Raw genomic sequence first — 15646 nt, forward strand, 5'->3', positions numbered from 1 at the left:
AATGAAGTGTGATTTCTTGAAGAGATGTCAAGCATATCAGTAATGTATATTTGAATGGAGTTCAATTAGTGAACCAATAAATGAGTGAATGGAGATCTAAATTTTCAAAGTGATTTGTACTTTATAGATCAAACCTACTGTTATATTCTAACCATTGTGGTAGTAAAAATCCTTTAATCAATGTGACACTCAAATGTAATGATATAAAGTCTTCTAACAAGGCCACTCCTAATAAGGTGATTAAATCCTTTAATAGGGTCACCTTTGACAGTGTGTTGTATAACCTTTAACAGGGTTGGCTCTTAACCGAGCTCACTTCATAAGAGTAAAAATTTGGTAGCATGTTACTTGGTGATTTTTCCCAAATTGGGTTTCCATGTTAAATCCTAGTGTCAAAGTGTCATTTACTTGTGTGGATGTTAATTTATGCATGCTATTTTAAAGTTGTTTATTTTCACTATTAGTTGTGAGACATAGAAAAATTAGAGAGTTAAAGAATGTTAAATTGTTGATGATATGCTACATAGACTGAGCTATTAAATGAAATTGTTTGAGACTTTTAAAAGTTAAATTGGTACATCTAGACCTGAGGATAATTGATTCACCCCCCTCTTACTTATTCTAAATCATTCTAACAGCCATGTCACGACTCAAGTAGTCAGAGGGAAACCAAGACCATCAACCTCCTCCCATGCTAGCCATGATTAATCCTCCAATGGGCTTCGTTTCTATTTGACTAGATTATTCTTCACAGGTTCTATTCCATGCGCTTCTTCGAAAATGATTGTCTAATATCTCCTTAATCTCCTTTGTAGCTAAAGTAGATACCATAGTACTCTACTATGCTTTCGCAACTTCATCTCCATCACCTCCTTAATAATATTATGTCAAATCTAAATGTTAAATACTAGTTAAATATTTAGTTCAGTTGGCAACTCTACTTCATAGACATTTCCATAATCATGCATTTTTAGTTTTTTGCATGGTCTATATTTATTCATTTTCAGCTTATTAAATGTACCCACTAGAAATATCTCCTTCCTCGAATAAACTATGACTTCATCTCCAATCTAAAATTCCTTATACCTCCTTTTTACATCTTCCTTAGCCTTATACTGGATATTCTGACTTGTAATATGCTTCCTCACCTCCTCATAGATGTTCTTCAAATGTTCAACAAAATCTTCTGCTTCAACATTACTTATCTCTCCTTTATCCAACTACCTCAATTCAAAAGCATTTTTGGGACTGATCCCATATACAATCTAGAATAGGGATTTACCAGTACTCCTATTGACATAATTATTGTATGCAAATTCTGCCTGTGGTAAAATTAGATCCCAACCTTTTGCCTTATCTCCAACCAAGCATCTCAACAAGTTCTCCAAACTCTGATTCACAAATTTTGTTTATCCATCAATCTGTGGAATTGCAAATCCATCTTCAACTTCTTCCATAATGTATGACAAAAATATCCAAAAAACTTGGTATCTCAGTCATAAATCGTGCTCCTTGGTAGACCATGTAGCCTCACCACTTCTCCGAAAAATAACTCTGCTACATGAACAACATCACTAGCCTTCTTGCAGGGAATTAAAGGTGTCATTTTTGAAAATCAGTCAACCACCACAAATATTGAATCATGCCTACATTGTGTCCTTGGTAAACCAAGAACAAAATCCATGTTGACATCTTACAATGACTTCTTATGTATAGGTAATGGTTGATATAACCCTGTATTTTACTTCACTCCTTTCGCCATCTAACATACTCTGCAACTCTGTACAAAATTCTTGACATCTTGCTGCAACTGTGGCCAATAACAGTTCCTAGCAACCAAAGCAATGGTTTTTTCTCTACCAAAATGTCCAACCAATCCGTTACTATGCTTCTCTTTGATGAGATTCTCTTCACAGAACTTATAGCAATACATAATTGACTTCCCTTGAGCAACATACCATCTTGGATTATGAAATCCAACCATTTTGTCCTATCAAGTGTAATAGGTTTTGTACAATCTTTCCAAGCTTCACCAAAATCGAGATCCTTTGGATATAAGTTCTTGAGTTCCTTGAACCCAACCACCTCAAAGTTATCTTCTACTAAGGGTGTCAACAGCTCTAGTAGACTTCCCACTCCTGTGTTTCAAAACAAATATATAACTTTGCAAAAACTCAACCCATTTCAAATACCTTTGGTTCAATTTTTCTTGACTATTAAAATATTGCAAAGCTTTATGATCACAATACAAAACAAACTCTTTAGGAAGAAGATAGTGTCTCCACTTCTTCAATGCCTGAATTTTACCATAGAATTCCTGATCATAAACAAAATACTTTCTTTTGGCATCATTCAATCTCTTACTGAAATAAGCAACATGTCTACGTTCTTGGCTCAAAACATCTCCTATTGCAGTTCCACTAGCATCACAATCTACTTGAGACACCTTATTAAAAAATGGAAGTGCTAAAACATGTTGCTATGTAACTTTTTATTTCAACAGATAAAAAAACTTATCTACTCCTACAATCCACTTAAATTCTTTCTTTCCTCTCATTGTTTCAGTTAATGGTCCACAAATACTACTAAAAACCTTGATAAAATTTCTATAAAAACTAGTCAATCCATGAAAAGGTCGCACCTCTATTGCACTCCTTAGAGAAGGCCATTCAAGTATAGTCTTCACTTTCTTAGGGTCCATTTTTAGACCTTCCGCTAATACTAAAAATCCGAAGTACACCAACTCCTTCTTCACAAAACTACACTTCTTCAAATTTAGCAGCAACTTTTCCTCCCTCAACTTATGAAACACCTTACAGATGTGCATCAAATGCTCCTCCAATGTCTTACTAAAGATCAAAATATAATCTAGGTAAACTTTGAAAACTTACCCAAAAACTCCTTTAGTACCTCATTCATGAGCCTCATAAAAGTGCTCGATGCATTGGTTAGCCCAAAAGGCATGACTAACCACTAGTACAATAATTTCCTTGTTTTTAAGGTAATATTCCACTCATCTCCTTCTTTGATGCAATTTTAAAATATCTTCTAACCTTACTAATCTTTGACTTTTATTTGATATCTAGTGCTAGACTAATTGTTAATTTTAAAATTTAGATTTTTTTTATTGCAATGCATATCTCTTCATTACAAGTATTATGTCCTTAAAACTCACAAAATTGGCCTATATATAGTGAATAGAAATCTCCCCACTTATTTCCATCCATCCCTCATTGAACCAAAAAAGACTTTCATTGTGACATTTCACACAATCTTCCTTGAACTATCCAATTTGATTGTAACCAAGTGATATAAAACATTAGGAGTGATAGATCCCTCTCTTTCAAGAGTGGGACCTTAATTTGCATATCCTGTTATTCCATCATGTTAACTTCATAGAGAAAAATAACCAACTCTCATCACTTCCAATGTGAAATATCTTGCTTTGTAAGGGTATTGTACATAGTGTTGTACCTTGCAAATTCCATACCTAGGTCCTAATCACATATGTTATGCATGTCTACTCAAGGAACCCATATGAAACTCCCATTTTTAGGGGAAAATTATCACCTTTCCATCTTGAGTGGATGATAAATTATCACTTTATGCTTGTAATTGTAAGATCTTAGACACATGTCATGATCTCATGTCATCCTATGTTCACGTTGGCCTATATAACCAAGTGGTACCTTTGTAACACTTGTTTATACACATCATTCCATATGTTGTATCATTTGCATCTTTGATAAAATAGTTTTTCATTGTTGACCTCTCTTGTGCTTTCATGGAGTGTTAGGATCTTGTGTGGCTATAATCTTCAACCGACTGTGCATAGTATAAAGCATCCTATTATGACCCTAACAAAACAAGGAGGTGGAAAAGACCTAAAAAAAAATGAGAGTGTATTTTTTTGCAAAATCAGAAAAAATGGAATGAGAAAACAATTCATTATAAAGCGTGATACCTTGAAAGATATAAGAAAAAAATACAACAATACAATGATAACTATCATTTGACATAATTTTTTCATCAAGAAAAATATTAGGAAGATATGAAATCTTATCACATCTGAGTAATAAAATAACTAGAAATTTTTTTTAAAAACCAAACTAATAATATAGCTATTATATAGACATAAATATGAGGTGTTTTTGTAGCAAATGAAATTATGATATTACTTAATATCAAGTGTATAATTTTAGAACCAAATTCATTGAGTCATGTTTAGTGAGTAAGAAGTTTACAAGAATTCATCTTTCATGAGTGAAACAATTGTATACTTATTACACTAAAAGATGAATTTAACCCAAAAACTCAAACCAAAAAAACAAAAATCAAAATCACTCGAGACCCCTTTATTTATCAACCAAATTGCAAAGCTCTAAGCTGCCCAAGAGCGGATCAGAGGAGCAGTCTTGCACAGAGGACAGAGGACTAGCCTAACACTCCTTTCGAAGGGTTATAAAAGATTCTCTGACCCGCATTTACCCCGTTCTGATCTCAATTGTACGGTGGTTAGAATTAATTCTACTGCGGGAACATCATTTTTTTTTTTGGCTAATCCCGGGGAAGAGAGACGAGATGGACATGCGGATTTTACTAATAAGCCATGGTAATCATGGTGTTCCTTATTCTTTCCCTCTACTGTTCTCAGTTCATGTGGATCGATCGGTACAATAAATCACATTATGCACATCAGTGGTACGTCTCCTGTTCGATCCGCGTGCTCGAGCAAACAAACAAAAAGGTTCGGGAGTGATTATTTATCTGTTATCTCAACTGAAATGAAGGAGCAAGAGGAAGATACTTGCAGAACTGGAAATTCGTATTGTTGATCTAGGGTGATTATTTTTCGTTTTCCTGTTTTGGGCGTAGACGTGGCGAATGAGCTGGATGAGCTGTGTCACACGCCCTGGAAGGCTGAGAGGAGGCGTAGGACCTGCCATGGAGGTCTCTCCTGGCAAATTCCTGCTGTGTTTTTTCGGTTTTTCCTTCATCGGATGGCTGATTGTCAAGTAAGTTGCTTCTTTATATGACTTTACTAACTTATCGCAATAACATTGTAGCAGTCTATGGAGTCGCACAAACATTACATTATTGTCCAGGGCACGCCAAAGCCAAGGCTGTGCATAATGCACGGAGCTACAAAGCCAATTCAACTGCAAGACTGCATTACAATGTGGAGTTTGAAGATGATAGAGGGGAAATCAATTCATTCCCTTATGGGTTAATGGAATTTCCTTCTTTAATTTTGATGAGAAATGACATGCTCTTGTGTCTTCCCTTTTTAACGAGGGTGGTAATAGGTTCGAATCACTATGATGTATTTAGCTGGAAAGCCATGCCACAATCTATGATTCCTAGATGATATTTGTAGAAATACGAAGTCAAAGTTGCTAAGTCTATGGGCAGAGGATCAATTTGCGGCGCTGCATAATTGAGCGTAGGATTCTATTATTGTTTTTTGGCTAGAAATTTCTATGTTTTTGTAAGTTTTCGCTCTTCAAAGAGTTTCGGTGGAGGATAAACTTCAGGATTTCGACGTAAATGGGTCCGATGTCATTGTAGGTGAAGCAATTCACAACTCATACATGATATCTCAGCCCTTTCTTTGTATCTTTCTTTGAAAAGTTATTTAATTTTATAATTTATGTTCTCTATAAGATATTTCCTACAACTGCTTCAAAAAATTCGCACAGTTATACTTTATTTTTCTGATATTTTAAATCCAGAAAATATACCTTAATTGTGTACTTGCTGTTAAGAATGATTATAAGAATTTACACATTCCTCGCCGCTCAGAGTCAATAATGCTTATGGAAAATAATATGGGAGCACTTCTTGAATTCAAACGTTTCTAGTAAATTTCTCATCGTTTTGTGACTTCTCATTGCACCTCCGAAGGCTTGGCTTTAAGGTCTTTCGAATGTAGATGCAAAATTTACTAACCCACCATCGTGAATCCGTTGGGAAAATAAAATAAAAGTAGACGTGCCGATTTGAAATGTTGAATCAGAAATATTCCAAAGCTCTTGACTGTTATCATAAGAATGTGTTAAATAACTCAATTTCTAGATGCAAATTATAACACTTTGCATTGAGAATGCTTTAGGAAAAATACATGCTAAAACTTGCTGACCCGAAATGCTTCATCGAGCATTCAATTATAATAGTCGACACTTGCGTATAAGAATGCTATATTCACCATACATTCTAGATGCAGACGATTTTTGAACACTTTCCATTAAGAAAATGTTGGAAAAGTTATGTCATAAATATAATGTCCCCTATTGGCCTATTGGGATTTTACTTGATTTATACTAGAATTCCCAGCAAGGGTTTACATTTTTCTGGGAAATGACAATTTACTTAATCTCTGTAATGTTCCTTACCATGAAGCTGCCAATTCCCTACGATTAACATAAGTCGCTAAGCATTTAAATTGAAGAGAATTAAAATATAATGCATGCTTCACAGTACATTTGGCAGTTAACATACTAAGTCCCAATTCGTTACATTTCCCTTGATGATGGGAATTTACTTGTTAAAGGGTGCTTAGATACCAATCTACTAGCAGACTCCCTCGAGGTATTTGAAATGCATGTTCATACTTGGGACTTTTTGCTCAAGGCTTTGTAAATACATGTCCTTACCCATCTCGGGACTTACCTACCTTGTGAGGATTTACTTTGCCTCTCCCTACACAACATTAACCTATGCTCTTTAGAGGCTATAGCGAGTGATTAAGGATTAGGCTATGAGCATACTATGTAAAAATGCGTAATATTCTACTTCCTAACAAATGAGAGACCAATCATAGTCAGACAAATCATTATGCATCATATCAGTATATAAGTATGCTGTTTGTTGTATAGCAGTCCGATCTGCTGTATATATTCAGGCATCTGTCTCTTATTCTGATTGATTGAATATCTTATTCTATCTTATTAAATATTGATCGTTATAGGTTAAAAGAAGAAATAAGCTTCCAATTTCATTCTATATTGATCCTTCTCCCCCCTTTATATCTTTTGTGAGGAAGGTTCACACCTCTTCACCATGTCTGCGCTTTGTAATGATCACACCATATATTAAAATATTCCAGATATATCGGTGATAAACCATTTTATCATGATAAGTTTGACTGGTGGTAAAATACACAATTTTATCGCTGAACTTATTGTTGATAAACTTGCGATGAGTTGTTTAAATATCAATTGTAGTCTGCAAATAGGGATTGCTGGCCCACATGAAGTCCATTTTACATGTTTTAAGTTGCCAAGTGCTGTTTGGGGGAGGAAAAAGGGTTTCAAGGAAAATGAAGGTGTTTTGCAGGGATCTAGAGCATCTTAAGGCCTAGTTGGGAGTGAGGCCCCAAACTCACATTTTATTTTTGGAGGACACTACAACTTTTTGTGCGATATAAGTTATTATCTACACTCTTGTCATTAGTCTTTTATTACTTGATGCATACTTTCCATTTGGAAGATTACTTATATTTTTTTGGGGTTGGGGGGGTGGGAGGGATAATGTAGTTGGTATAAAATACGTATTGTTGTGTTTGATAATATATGTTGAGTCACAGCTAGTTGTGTAGAGGGAGGAGGCACAGACACAATGGACTTCTAGGACTAGGCCTCCTACCCCTCTTGTAGATTTTACTAGAGTTGTTGGAAAGGGGATGAGGAAGACACAATCCATTTTGGTGTTGTACTCGTATTTATTTATAGTTTTACAAAGACAATTTGCTATTTATAGTTTGCTTCAGAGTTTAGACTATTGGGCTATGGCTACCAGCCATCAACATTCCACATGAGGATGCCATTTTGTACCCTGTTAGCTCAGCTTGTTTGTTTGTTTACTCATTTATTGACTTATAAGATGCATCTCTTCATTAAATTTTGAAAAAAATGCATTTCTAATTAAAATTAGGCACTTTTTCAAGTTTCTTATATTTTGCCAATAGGTTATTGATTTATCTATGATATTTTGCCGATATTCTTTTCCTCCCTTGGCGAAAAGTTGCTAATAATGATATTTTGAACTATCGTCACACCCTTGCACACTTACCACCCTTTGAAAGTGTCACACTAAAAAGGCCAAAAAAGATGGTTTATGTCTTTTGTGCAGTTGTGAATGAAAAAGAAAACTTGCTTATAGAGGAAATCCAAATTGACAATAGGTCATAAGACAAATTGATGATTATAGAGGAATTTCTCTAAAAAGCTATGGTATCTTTGAATTGAGGGCTTAACATATTAATCTGAACTTTTTGATCTAGCTTGGTTATAAATCCTCCAACCAATACAGGATAAAAGTTCAGATAACAGTACTTACCTTCTAATTATACCATTCGTTCTCAGATTGCCCCTTGATATGGAAATATGTTCCATGCATGTGACTAAGCAAGTGTATCATGTTGTATGTATGGCTAAATGATGCAATTAATATCCTATTGAACTGAAACATAGATACGGTGGTGTATTAAATATTTTGCTATGTTGCTTTACTATTAGCATAGTGGTGTATGAACTTATTTGCTGCTTCATACACACACACATATATTTTAAATATAATGTTTTTGTATGGATAAACCCAAAACAAGCCCCAAATCTTTATTAAATATTTTGTTATGTCGCTTTACTATTAGCATAGTGGTTTATGAACTTATTTGCTGTTTCATACACACACACATATTTTGAATTATGTTTTTGTGTGGATGAACCCAAAACAAACCCAGACCTGACCCAAATTCTTTCTGAATCAATTTTGAACTAGAAATTCAAGCCAGATTCTGAACCTGAATTTGTACCAACAAGTTAGTTGATAATAATTAAATGTCATATCTCCATTAATAACCATTATTTGATAATTTTGACTTCATCACTAGTTAACCCAATGCTCCCACTGTCAATCTGGCTGCCTTACTAAAAATAGTAAGGGCCACTCTCTAATATCCACTAAATCCCTCAAAACAAAACTAGAAACCTCTGAATATCAATGCGTTAGAACAAATGAAGGACCTGGCGAGGTAAACTTTTACAATGACTACTTGAAGAGCTCCAAGACTCCCAAACTAGACCCTCTTATCCACGATACTAGCCTGTGAGGGTCACTAATAGGCTAATCCAAACCACCATCCATGATGAGCTAAAAGGGGACATTACAATTTGATCACAATGTTCTTTAAAGAGAATTGAACTTGTGATCCCCCTAAATGTTCATTATCGCATGATCACGGTTATGCGAGCTTTAAATTTTGTGACCTTCAAATGTTTCCATTGTGAGTGATTAAAAAAAGCCATTGGTAAAACTTCAGAACATGAAACACTTAATGAAAATATATCAATTATGAACTTGTATCTATGAAAAACTCAAAGATGTTACATTATGCATGTTATATTCTACATTATAAAACGTGAGTTTAACACCTCTTAAGTAAGTTTTTGTTTTTTTTATTAGTTTGTATGTTGCATACTTAAGATGACATTTCAGCTAAAGAAAAAATGTTATATAAACTTCCCCTTTAGTATTTACTATTACTATTTTTGAAAGGCTTCAGCTATTCGTCAAACTTAGCTTGACTTGCTTCATCTAGTGTATATTCCGAAAATTCTTTCCGGGCGCCTCATAATGCTTGAAAAACTTGATATTGTAGATGCAGATTTTGCATTCCAAACATTAGATAAAATGTTCAACAATTTTGTACATAATTTGTATCAATGAAAAATTTGAAGATGTTGAATTATGCATGTTAGATTTTATATTTAAAAATGTGAGGTAAACACTTCTCAAGTAAGTTTTTGTTTTATTAAAGTTTTTGCATGGCACATAGTTACATTGACACTTCAGCTAAAGAAAAATTATTATTAACATTTCTCCTTTAATATTTTTGAAAGGCTTCAGCAAAGACTATTTGTCAAAGTTAGCTTGACATGCTTCATCCAGTGAATATATTGGAAATTCTTTCTGGGTGTCATCAGGAAACAGTGTATCGGGATGTTCCCGACGGGGTATCGGGAGGTTCCCGACGGTGTATCAGGATGTTCCCGACGGGGTATCGGGAGGTTCCCAACGGTGTATCAGGATGTTCCCGATGGGGTATCGGGAGGTTCCCGACGGTGTATCAGGATGTTCCCGACGGGGTATTGGGAGGTTCCCGATGGTGTATCGGGAGGTTTCTGTCAGTGTATCGGGATGAATGCCATCAGGCCGACATGTATCGGGATGTATCCGGAAGGTTCTATTATTGTAGTTGACATGTTGTATGTGGCCGACGGATACCTTCGAGAAGGTTCCTCGGACAGTATTTATATCTCCCTTCGGGATCATTGTAATCATCATGATATTAGAACCTAATGTAATATCTTGGCATATGCGAATAATAAGGAGAGTTCTGCTGTTCGAGTTCGTGTTCATTATCTATGTGCAATTCTTAATTAACCTATGCGTTAAACATTTGGCGCCGTTGCCGAGGAACGAACCTGGGTCACCCGCGTGACAGGCGGGAATACTCACCACTATACTACAACGACTGACGTTGCCGGGGACCGAACCTCATAATGCTTGAAATCCTTGATATTATAGATGCAGATTTTACATTCCCAACACTAGATAAAATGTTCAACAATTCTGTACATTGATGTTTCAACATTTAATAGCTTACAGCCTTTGCCCACTTTCATCAGTTTGATTCTTCAGCAAAGAATGCTTTAAGGTTTATAATTTAAATGTTTACTGGATGACTGCTATTAAAACATATGTGAGGAATAAGTGCTGCTTACGAGTTTTTAAACAATTCAATACCATTTAATGAACAAGTGCCCGCTGCAGAAGTGCTTCAAATAATTGACTACCCTTTAATGAACAAGTACCTCCTGAAGATACATTTTGGTCCATAAGTGGAACATTTGTTGGGCCATTTGCCCATCAAAATACTGCACCCTTCTTTAAACCATGCAATCTTGATCTGTGACATATCTTTTACAATAGGAGATCTTATCAAGCAGGCCATTTCTAATCTCAGAGTTTAGGCAGCCTGGTAAAAAATGGAACAAACTATATGCTCATATCAATGATGCTAGCTATATCAAACAGAATCTCTTTTGCAAAATAATTAACTTGCAATAGCAAGATCAGCACTTTTATAGCCTTGACATCAAATGTATCTACAGTAGAGATTTTGATAGATACCTGTCTAATTTTGATTAGTTTATGTTCAGATAATCAATATATGTGAAGCTTTTGTATGATGAATGCTTGTCTATTTTCTAATAGTTTGTGTGCAGATATTTAATATAATTTGACCCTTCTGTATGATACTGCATAGGAAGTATTTAGATTCAATTTCTTTATTGAGGATATTCTTGAACTTTTGATGTATTCTTACCCAAAAAATTCACACATATTCTTTATACTCTTGATCTCTTGCTTTAAGAGATCAAAATATGATAAATTACAAAAGATCCAAGTGATCTGGAGTCTGTACTTTAGTGTAATGCTGAATGTATTGTATTTTTCTGAAGGCTAAAATTGTATTTATACAAGCCCCCAGGGTTTAATGTTGATGATATATGAGACTTTGGCTAATTCACGCATATGATAAATACACACATATTTTGAACATGTCTAATCTCTTGCATCAAGAGCTCAAAATATGATAAATTGCAAAATATCTAAGTGGTTCGGACTGTAGTGTAAAGCTGAATGTATAGGAGTTTTCTGAAGGCTTAAACTGCATTTAAGCGACCCAGGCTTTAATATTGATGACATAAAAGAGACTTTGCCTAATTTTGCTTAGATTCCTGCAAAATGATAGGCCATTGATTCTACTACAGTTTCTCCCTACCCCCACCAATAAGAAACCTTGTTGTGGATGCTAAATTCTTGGTCACCTCAACAGTCATCACTAACTATTGTATAATGTCTATCTATATAACAATTTAGATATTTAAAAAAGAAGAAGGTTAATATACTTTACATTAGGGTATGCTAGTGCATCTGAACAACATCTAGATTAGCTATGCATTCATAAACAATGATCTAAGGTTAATGCTGGAATGATATTCTACAGCAACCATATGGTAGGATGATCTGTTCTAATTTTATGTTATTTGTGTCTGGTGTCAGGTTTGCTGCAACAGTACTGGCTTGGATATTTAGTCGGATATTCGGGGGTCCTGTTCAATTCCGTTTTGCTGGATTCAACTGCCTAAGGGATGTATCAGTGAAATTAAAGAAGGTTTGCTAACTTCTCTAGGCAATTCTCTAACAAATATTGAAGGTTCTTGGTTTTTTGGATGTTAGTTGATACTTATGCCACAATGGCCGCCTTTCATCATAAGTTCTTTATTTCTTCTCTAGTAACATAATTTTCAGATATTTAGTTAGGTTATTTTGGGATATGGTAGCCTATCCAATCCTTATGTGCCCTGTAGATATCAAGATAGTTTTGAATGTTTAACCTTATTTTCTATCAAGTCATTAGCCTTTTTAAACTGCCTGAATTCTAATCCTGCATGATATCAGAGGATTGCTCTCACACAGGACCAGTTCATAGCACATATCAAATGCAAGGTTGAATTAAATATGAAAATGCCATGGGCAATTAACTCTAATGGCTGCCTATAAAATGATTAGTCTATTTGATTCACTTCCTAGAAAATTTCATAAATTTATGCATACATGATACACATCTATTGCTAGGGAAATCTATTATAATGTAGAGGATTTAATTTTTAAACTTTGTTGACTTATTTCAGTATGTAATTTTGGGAAAACGATAAATTTTCTCAAACATCAGAACAATTCCATTTCCTTTTCTGTAATATATAATGCATTAAGAGTATTTATAATCTTGAATGACTTATCATGAGCCGTTTGCCAGTCATAGGTGTATCAAGATGGTTGGGTGCACTTGCATTGTAATTTATTGGTAATGGAAACAGTAAAACTTGTAAAACTTTCCACTTACATGAAAACAGGAAAACTTGTTCATCTCCAGAGAAATCTGTAATGTTCAAATAATTATTTAATGCTTTGTATTGATATATCTTCCATTTTGAAAACATCTTAAATAATTGCAACATATGAGAATATTTTCATTTTCCTTTAAGTCATATCTAACTTATTTCTGAAGTATCTTAGTCTCCTTTAGTGTCCCATTTTAAAGTTCTTGTAACTGTGCTACCATCAAAATGGTTGGGTTTGTTTTAGTGCTACTTTAACAACCTTGGGATCTGTGTGTAGATAGCCAACTGGTTGAGGTTTGACAGTTCTGAGATGCACTGTTATCCTTGGTAATTGGCAGTCATCATTTCTTGCTTCTTTTATCAGAAGGATGATGACAGTATCTTGCCACAAAGGGTGAAATGATGATCTCAAGGACAAGTCCATTGAAGCTGGATTCTACTTGATCCCTCTTCTTTTTAGAATTTTATCATGTAATTGACTATGTACTTGTTCTTCTCTTCTGAGGGTTGTTTGACTGGGTATTTCAGACTCGTTTCAGAGTTGTTTGATGCGAATTGAGTTTTTTGATATATATATGAGAAGAGCTATTGGTCATTTTGGATGTTTTGCCCTATTGTTTTTTGAATAGAAGATATGCGTAACTGAATCCACTGAAACTTAAGTTATAATTCTTGTTGCTTATTCACATTTACTGGCATTTCAATAGAAGGATCTGTTTCTGTAATTATCACAATATTGATAGTAATGCAATATCTTCAGAAGATGAGGGCGAATTGGAATAACCTTGAAAAATGTGAATAGGGTTCTATTTATGTCACTAATTTTCAAATCAAGAAAAGTAGATTCTGTAATAAAAAATAACCCTTACTGCAAACTGAATCTTTATAATAGCATAAAGAGAAAGATGAGAAGATTCTGAGAATCTTGGATAGCTGTAAAGCCCAGAAGATTCTTTTAATATACTAAATGCGGTTATTCTCTTAATTATCTGTTAATGGAGGTTCTATCGAAAAGAAAACATGCAACTCTTGAATGGCATGTAGGTTATACTGTTAAGAGGCTTATTGATGAATATTTAATTGCAGGGTGCAGTTGAATCGATTGCCATTGGAGAGATTAAGCTGAGCTTTCGCAAGTCACTGGTCAAGTTGGGACAAAGCATGATTTCAAGGGACCCGAAACTGCAACTTCTTTTGTCTGATCTAGAAGTGGTTATTAGACATCCCCAAAGGAGAAAGTCAAAGCTTAGATCTGGCACTCAGCGAGCTCGGTCCGCAAGCCGGGGGAAATGGATGCTCATCACGAATATTATTAAGTATCTTTCAGTGACTGTAACAGAACTAATTGTGAAGGTAATTGAATTATCCATTATCTACTAACTTCAATTGCCATGTTCATGTATACTGTATGTGGGTTTTGCTTTTAGCTAATTACTTATTTAACTAACTTGTTTCATTGATTGGACATTTCTCTATCAAATTCTTAATGACTGTTGATAGATAGATACCACAAATTTCTGAAGTCAAGCTGTTTTATTGGTGTGTTAAGAAGCAAGAAGCATTCTTGAATTGCCTGTTTCATTTGGTAGGTAAAGAAGGAAATTCTACTGAGCGAAGGACCATGGCTGTTAAATTGTACAAAATATTATATTGGAGATCTGGATAATATCTCTCCTAGGTGTCCAAAGTGTCAAACTTCTGCTGTTTGAGATGTTCAGATGGACTTTTTATATCACAAATGCTAAATATATAGCACCATATTTGGTGGTGAAACAATGCAATGCAGGAAATATAAAACAGCTAATTTATACCTTAACTAAATTGAAACGAGGTTCTGTAGAACCCTGATCCAAGAAGCTTCATCTGCTGTTAACCAATCACCCTAGTGGCTTGGCACATTCCTGACATGGAGGTCTTTCTTAGCAAAGACATTCTCCTTGGATTCTTGAATATGCTGTGCTTACTGAAGGATTTTATCCCTATAAGCTTCACTGTCGAATGCTATTGTTGTTTTTCTTCGTTAGATTCTTTATTTTTTCTCATGGGAGCTTTGTAAAAATTGCTTCATTCACAAGACAAAGTTACGATCCGATTACTTAGTCTGCCAAAATATTCCTTGCATGGCAGAGCATGATGAATTGATCATTCATGGAACTTTGCAGATGCATTGTAAGCCACCCATAAATAATGGCTAAAGTTGAAAATGGCATGTGAAATGACACAGTACATGAGAAATTTTTCAAGGAGAGGAAACAAGAAAAGTAATCATTGTTATAGTTTGTGAAAACAATCCAAGGAATCAAATGACACAAAGATAGAAAGTCATGGTAGAAAATGCAAAATTCATCTTGTATGGCTCCATTGATTTAGTAATTCCTGCAACACATCTTTGGGCTGCGCATATTTGGTGTTCTATGGGGAGACACCCATTCCACTTCAATGGTGAAGGGGTTCAGCTGGCCAGTTATAAAACTACTGTTATATGTGGATGGTCTCATCATTATCACCAAGACAGCCAATGAATTAAGAGAGCACTTGAAGGCGTTAGAAAGCTTTTGCTAGGAGGTGGGTATGGAAGTTAAGACCAACAAAACCAAAGTTATGATCTTCTCGTTGAAAAGAAACAAAAGACCCCTAGACACTTTTCTCTTTAATGGTAACCCATTTAGAGATTG

General features: G+C 34.8%; 1 protein-coding gene across 2 annotated transcripts in view; it reads left to right on the forward strand.

Moving 5' to 3' along the window:
- Positions 1-4400: 4400 nt before the first annotated feature.
- The window catches only part of LOC149537618 (protein SABRE-like), a 264963-nt gene continuing 253717 nt past the window's right edge, over positions 4401-15646 (forward strand). For both annotated transcript variants that reach the window (XM_089798989.1, XM_089798990.1), the window contains exons 1-3: positions 4401-5015; positions 12130-12241; positions 14058-14324. In XM_089798989.1, coding sequence (XP_089655115.1) covers positions 4885-5015; positions 12130-12241; positions 14058-14324 — 510 coding nt within the window. In that variant the 5' untranslated portion in view covers positions 4401-4884. The remainder of the gene's footprint in view (positions 5016-12129; positions 12242-14057; positions 14325-15646) is intronic.

This window comes from Cupressus sempervirens, chromosome 9 (genome assembly GCF_028749045.1).
Source record: "Cupressus sempervirens isolate cs-2001-9-10 chromosome 9, ASM2874904v1, whole genome shotgun sequence".
NCBI classification, from domain to species: Eukaryota; Viridiplantae; Streptophyta; class Pinopsida; order Cupressales; family Cupressaceae; genus Cupressus; species Cupressus sempervirens.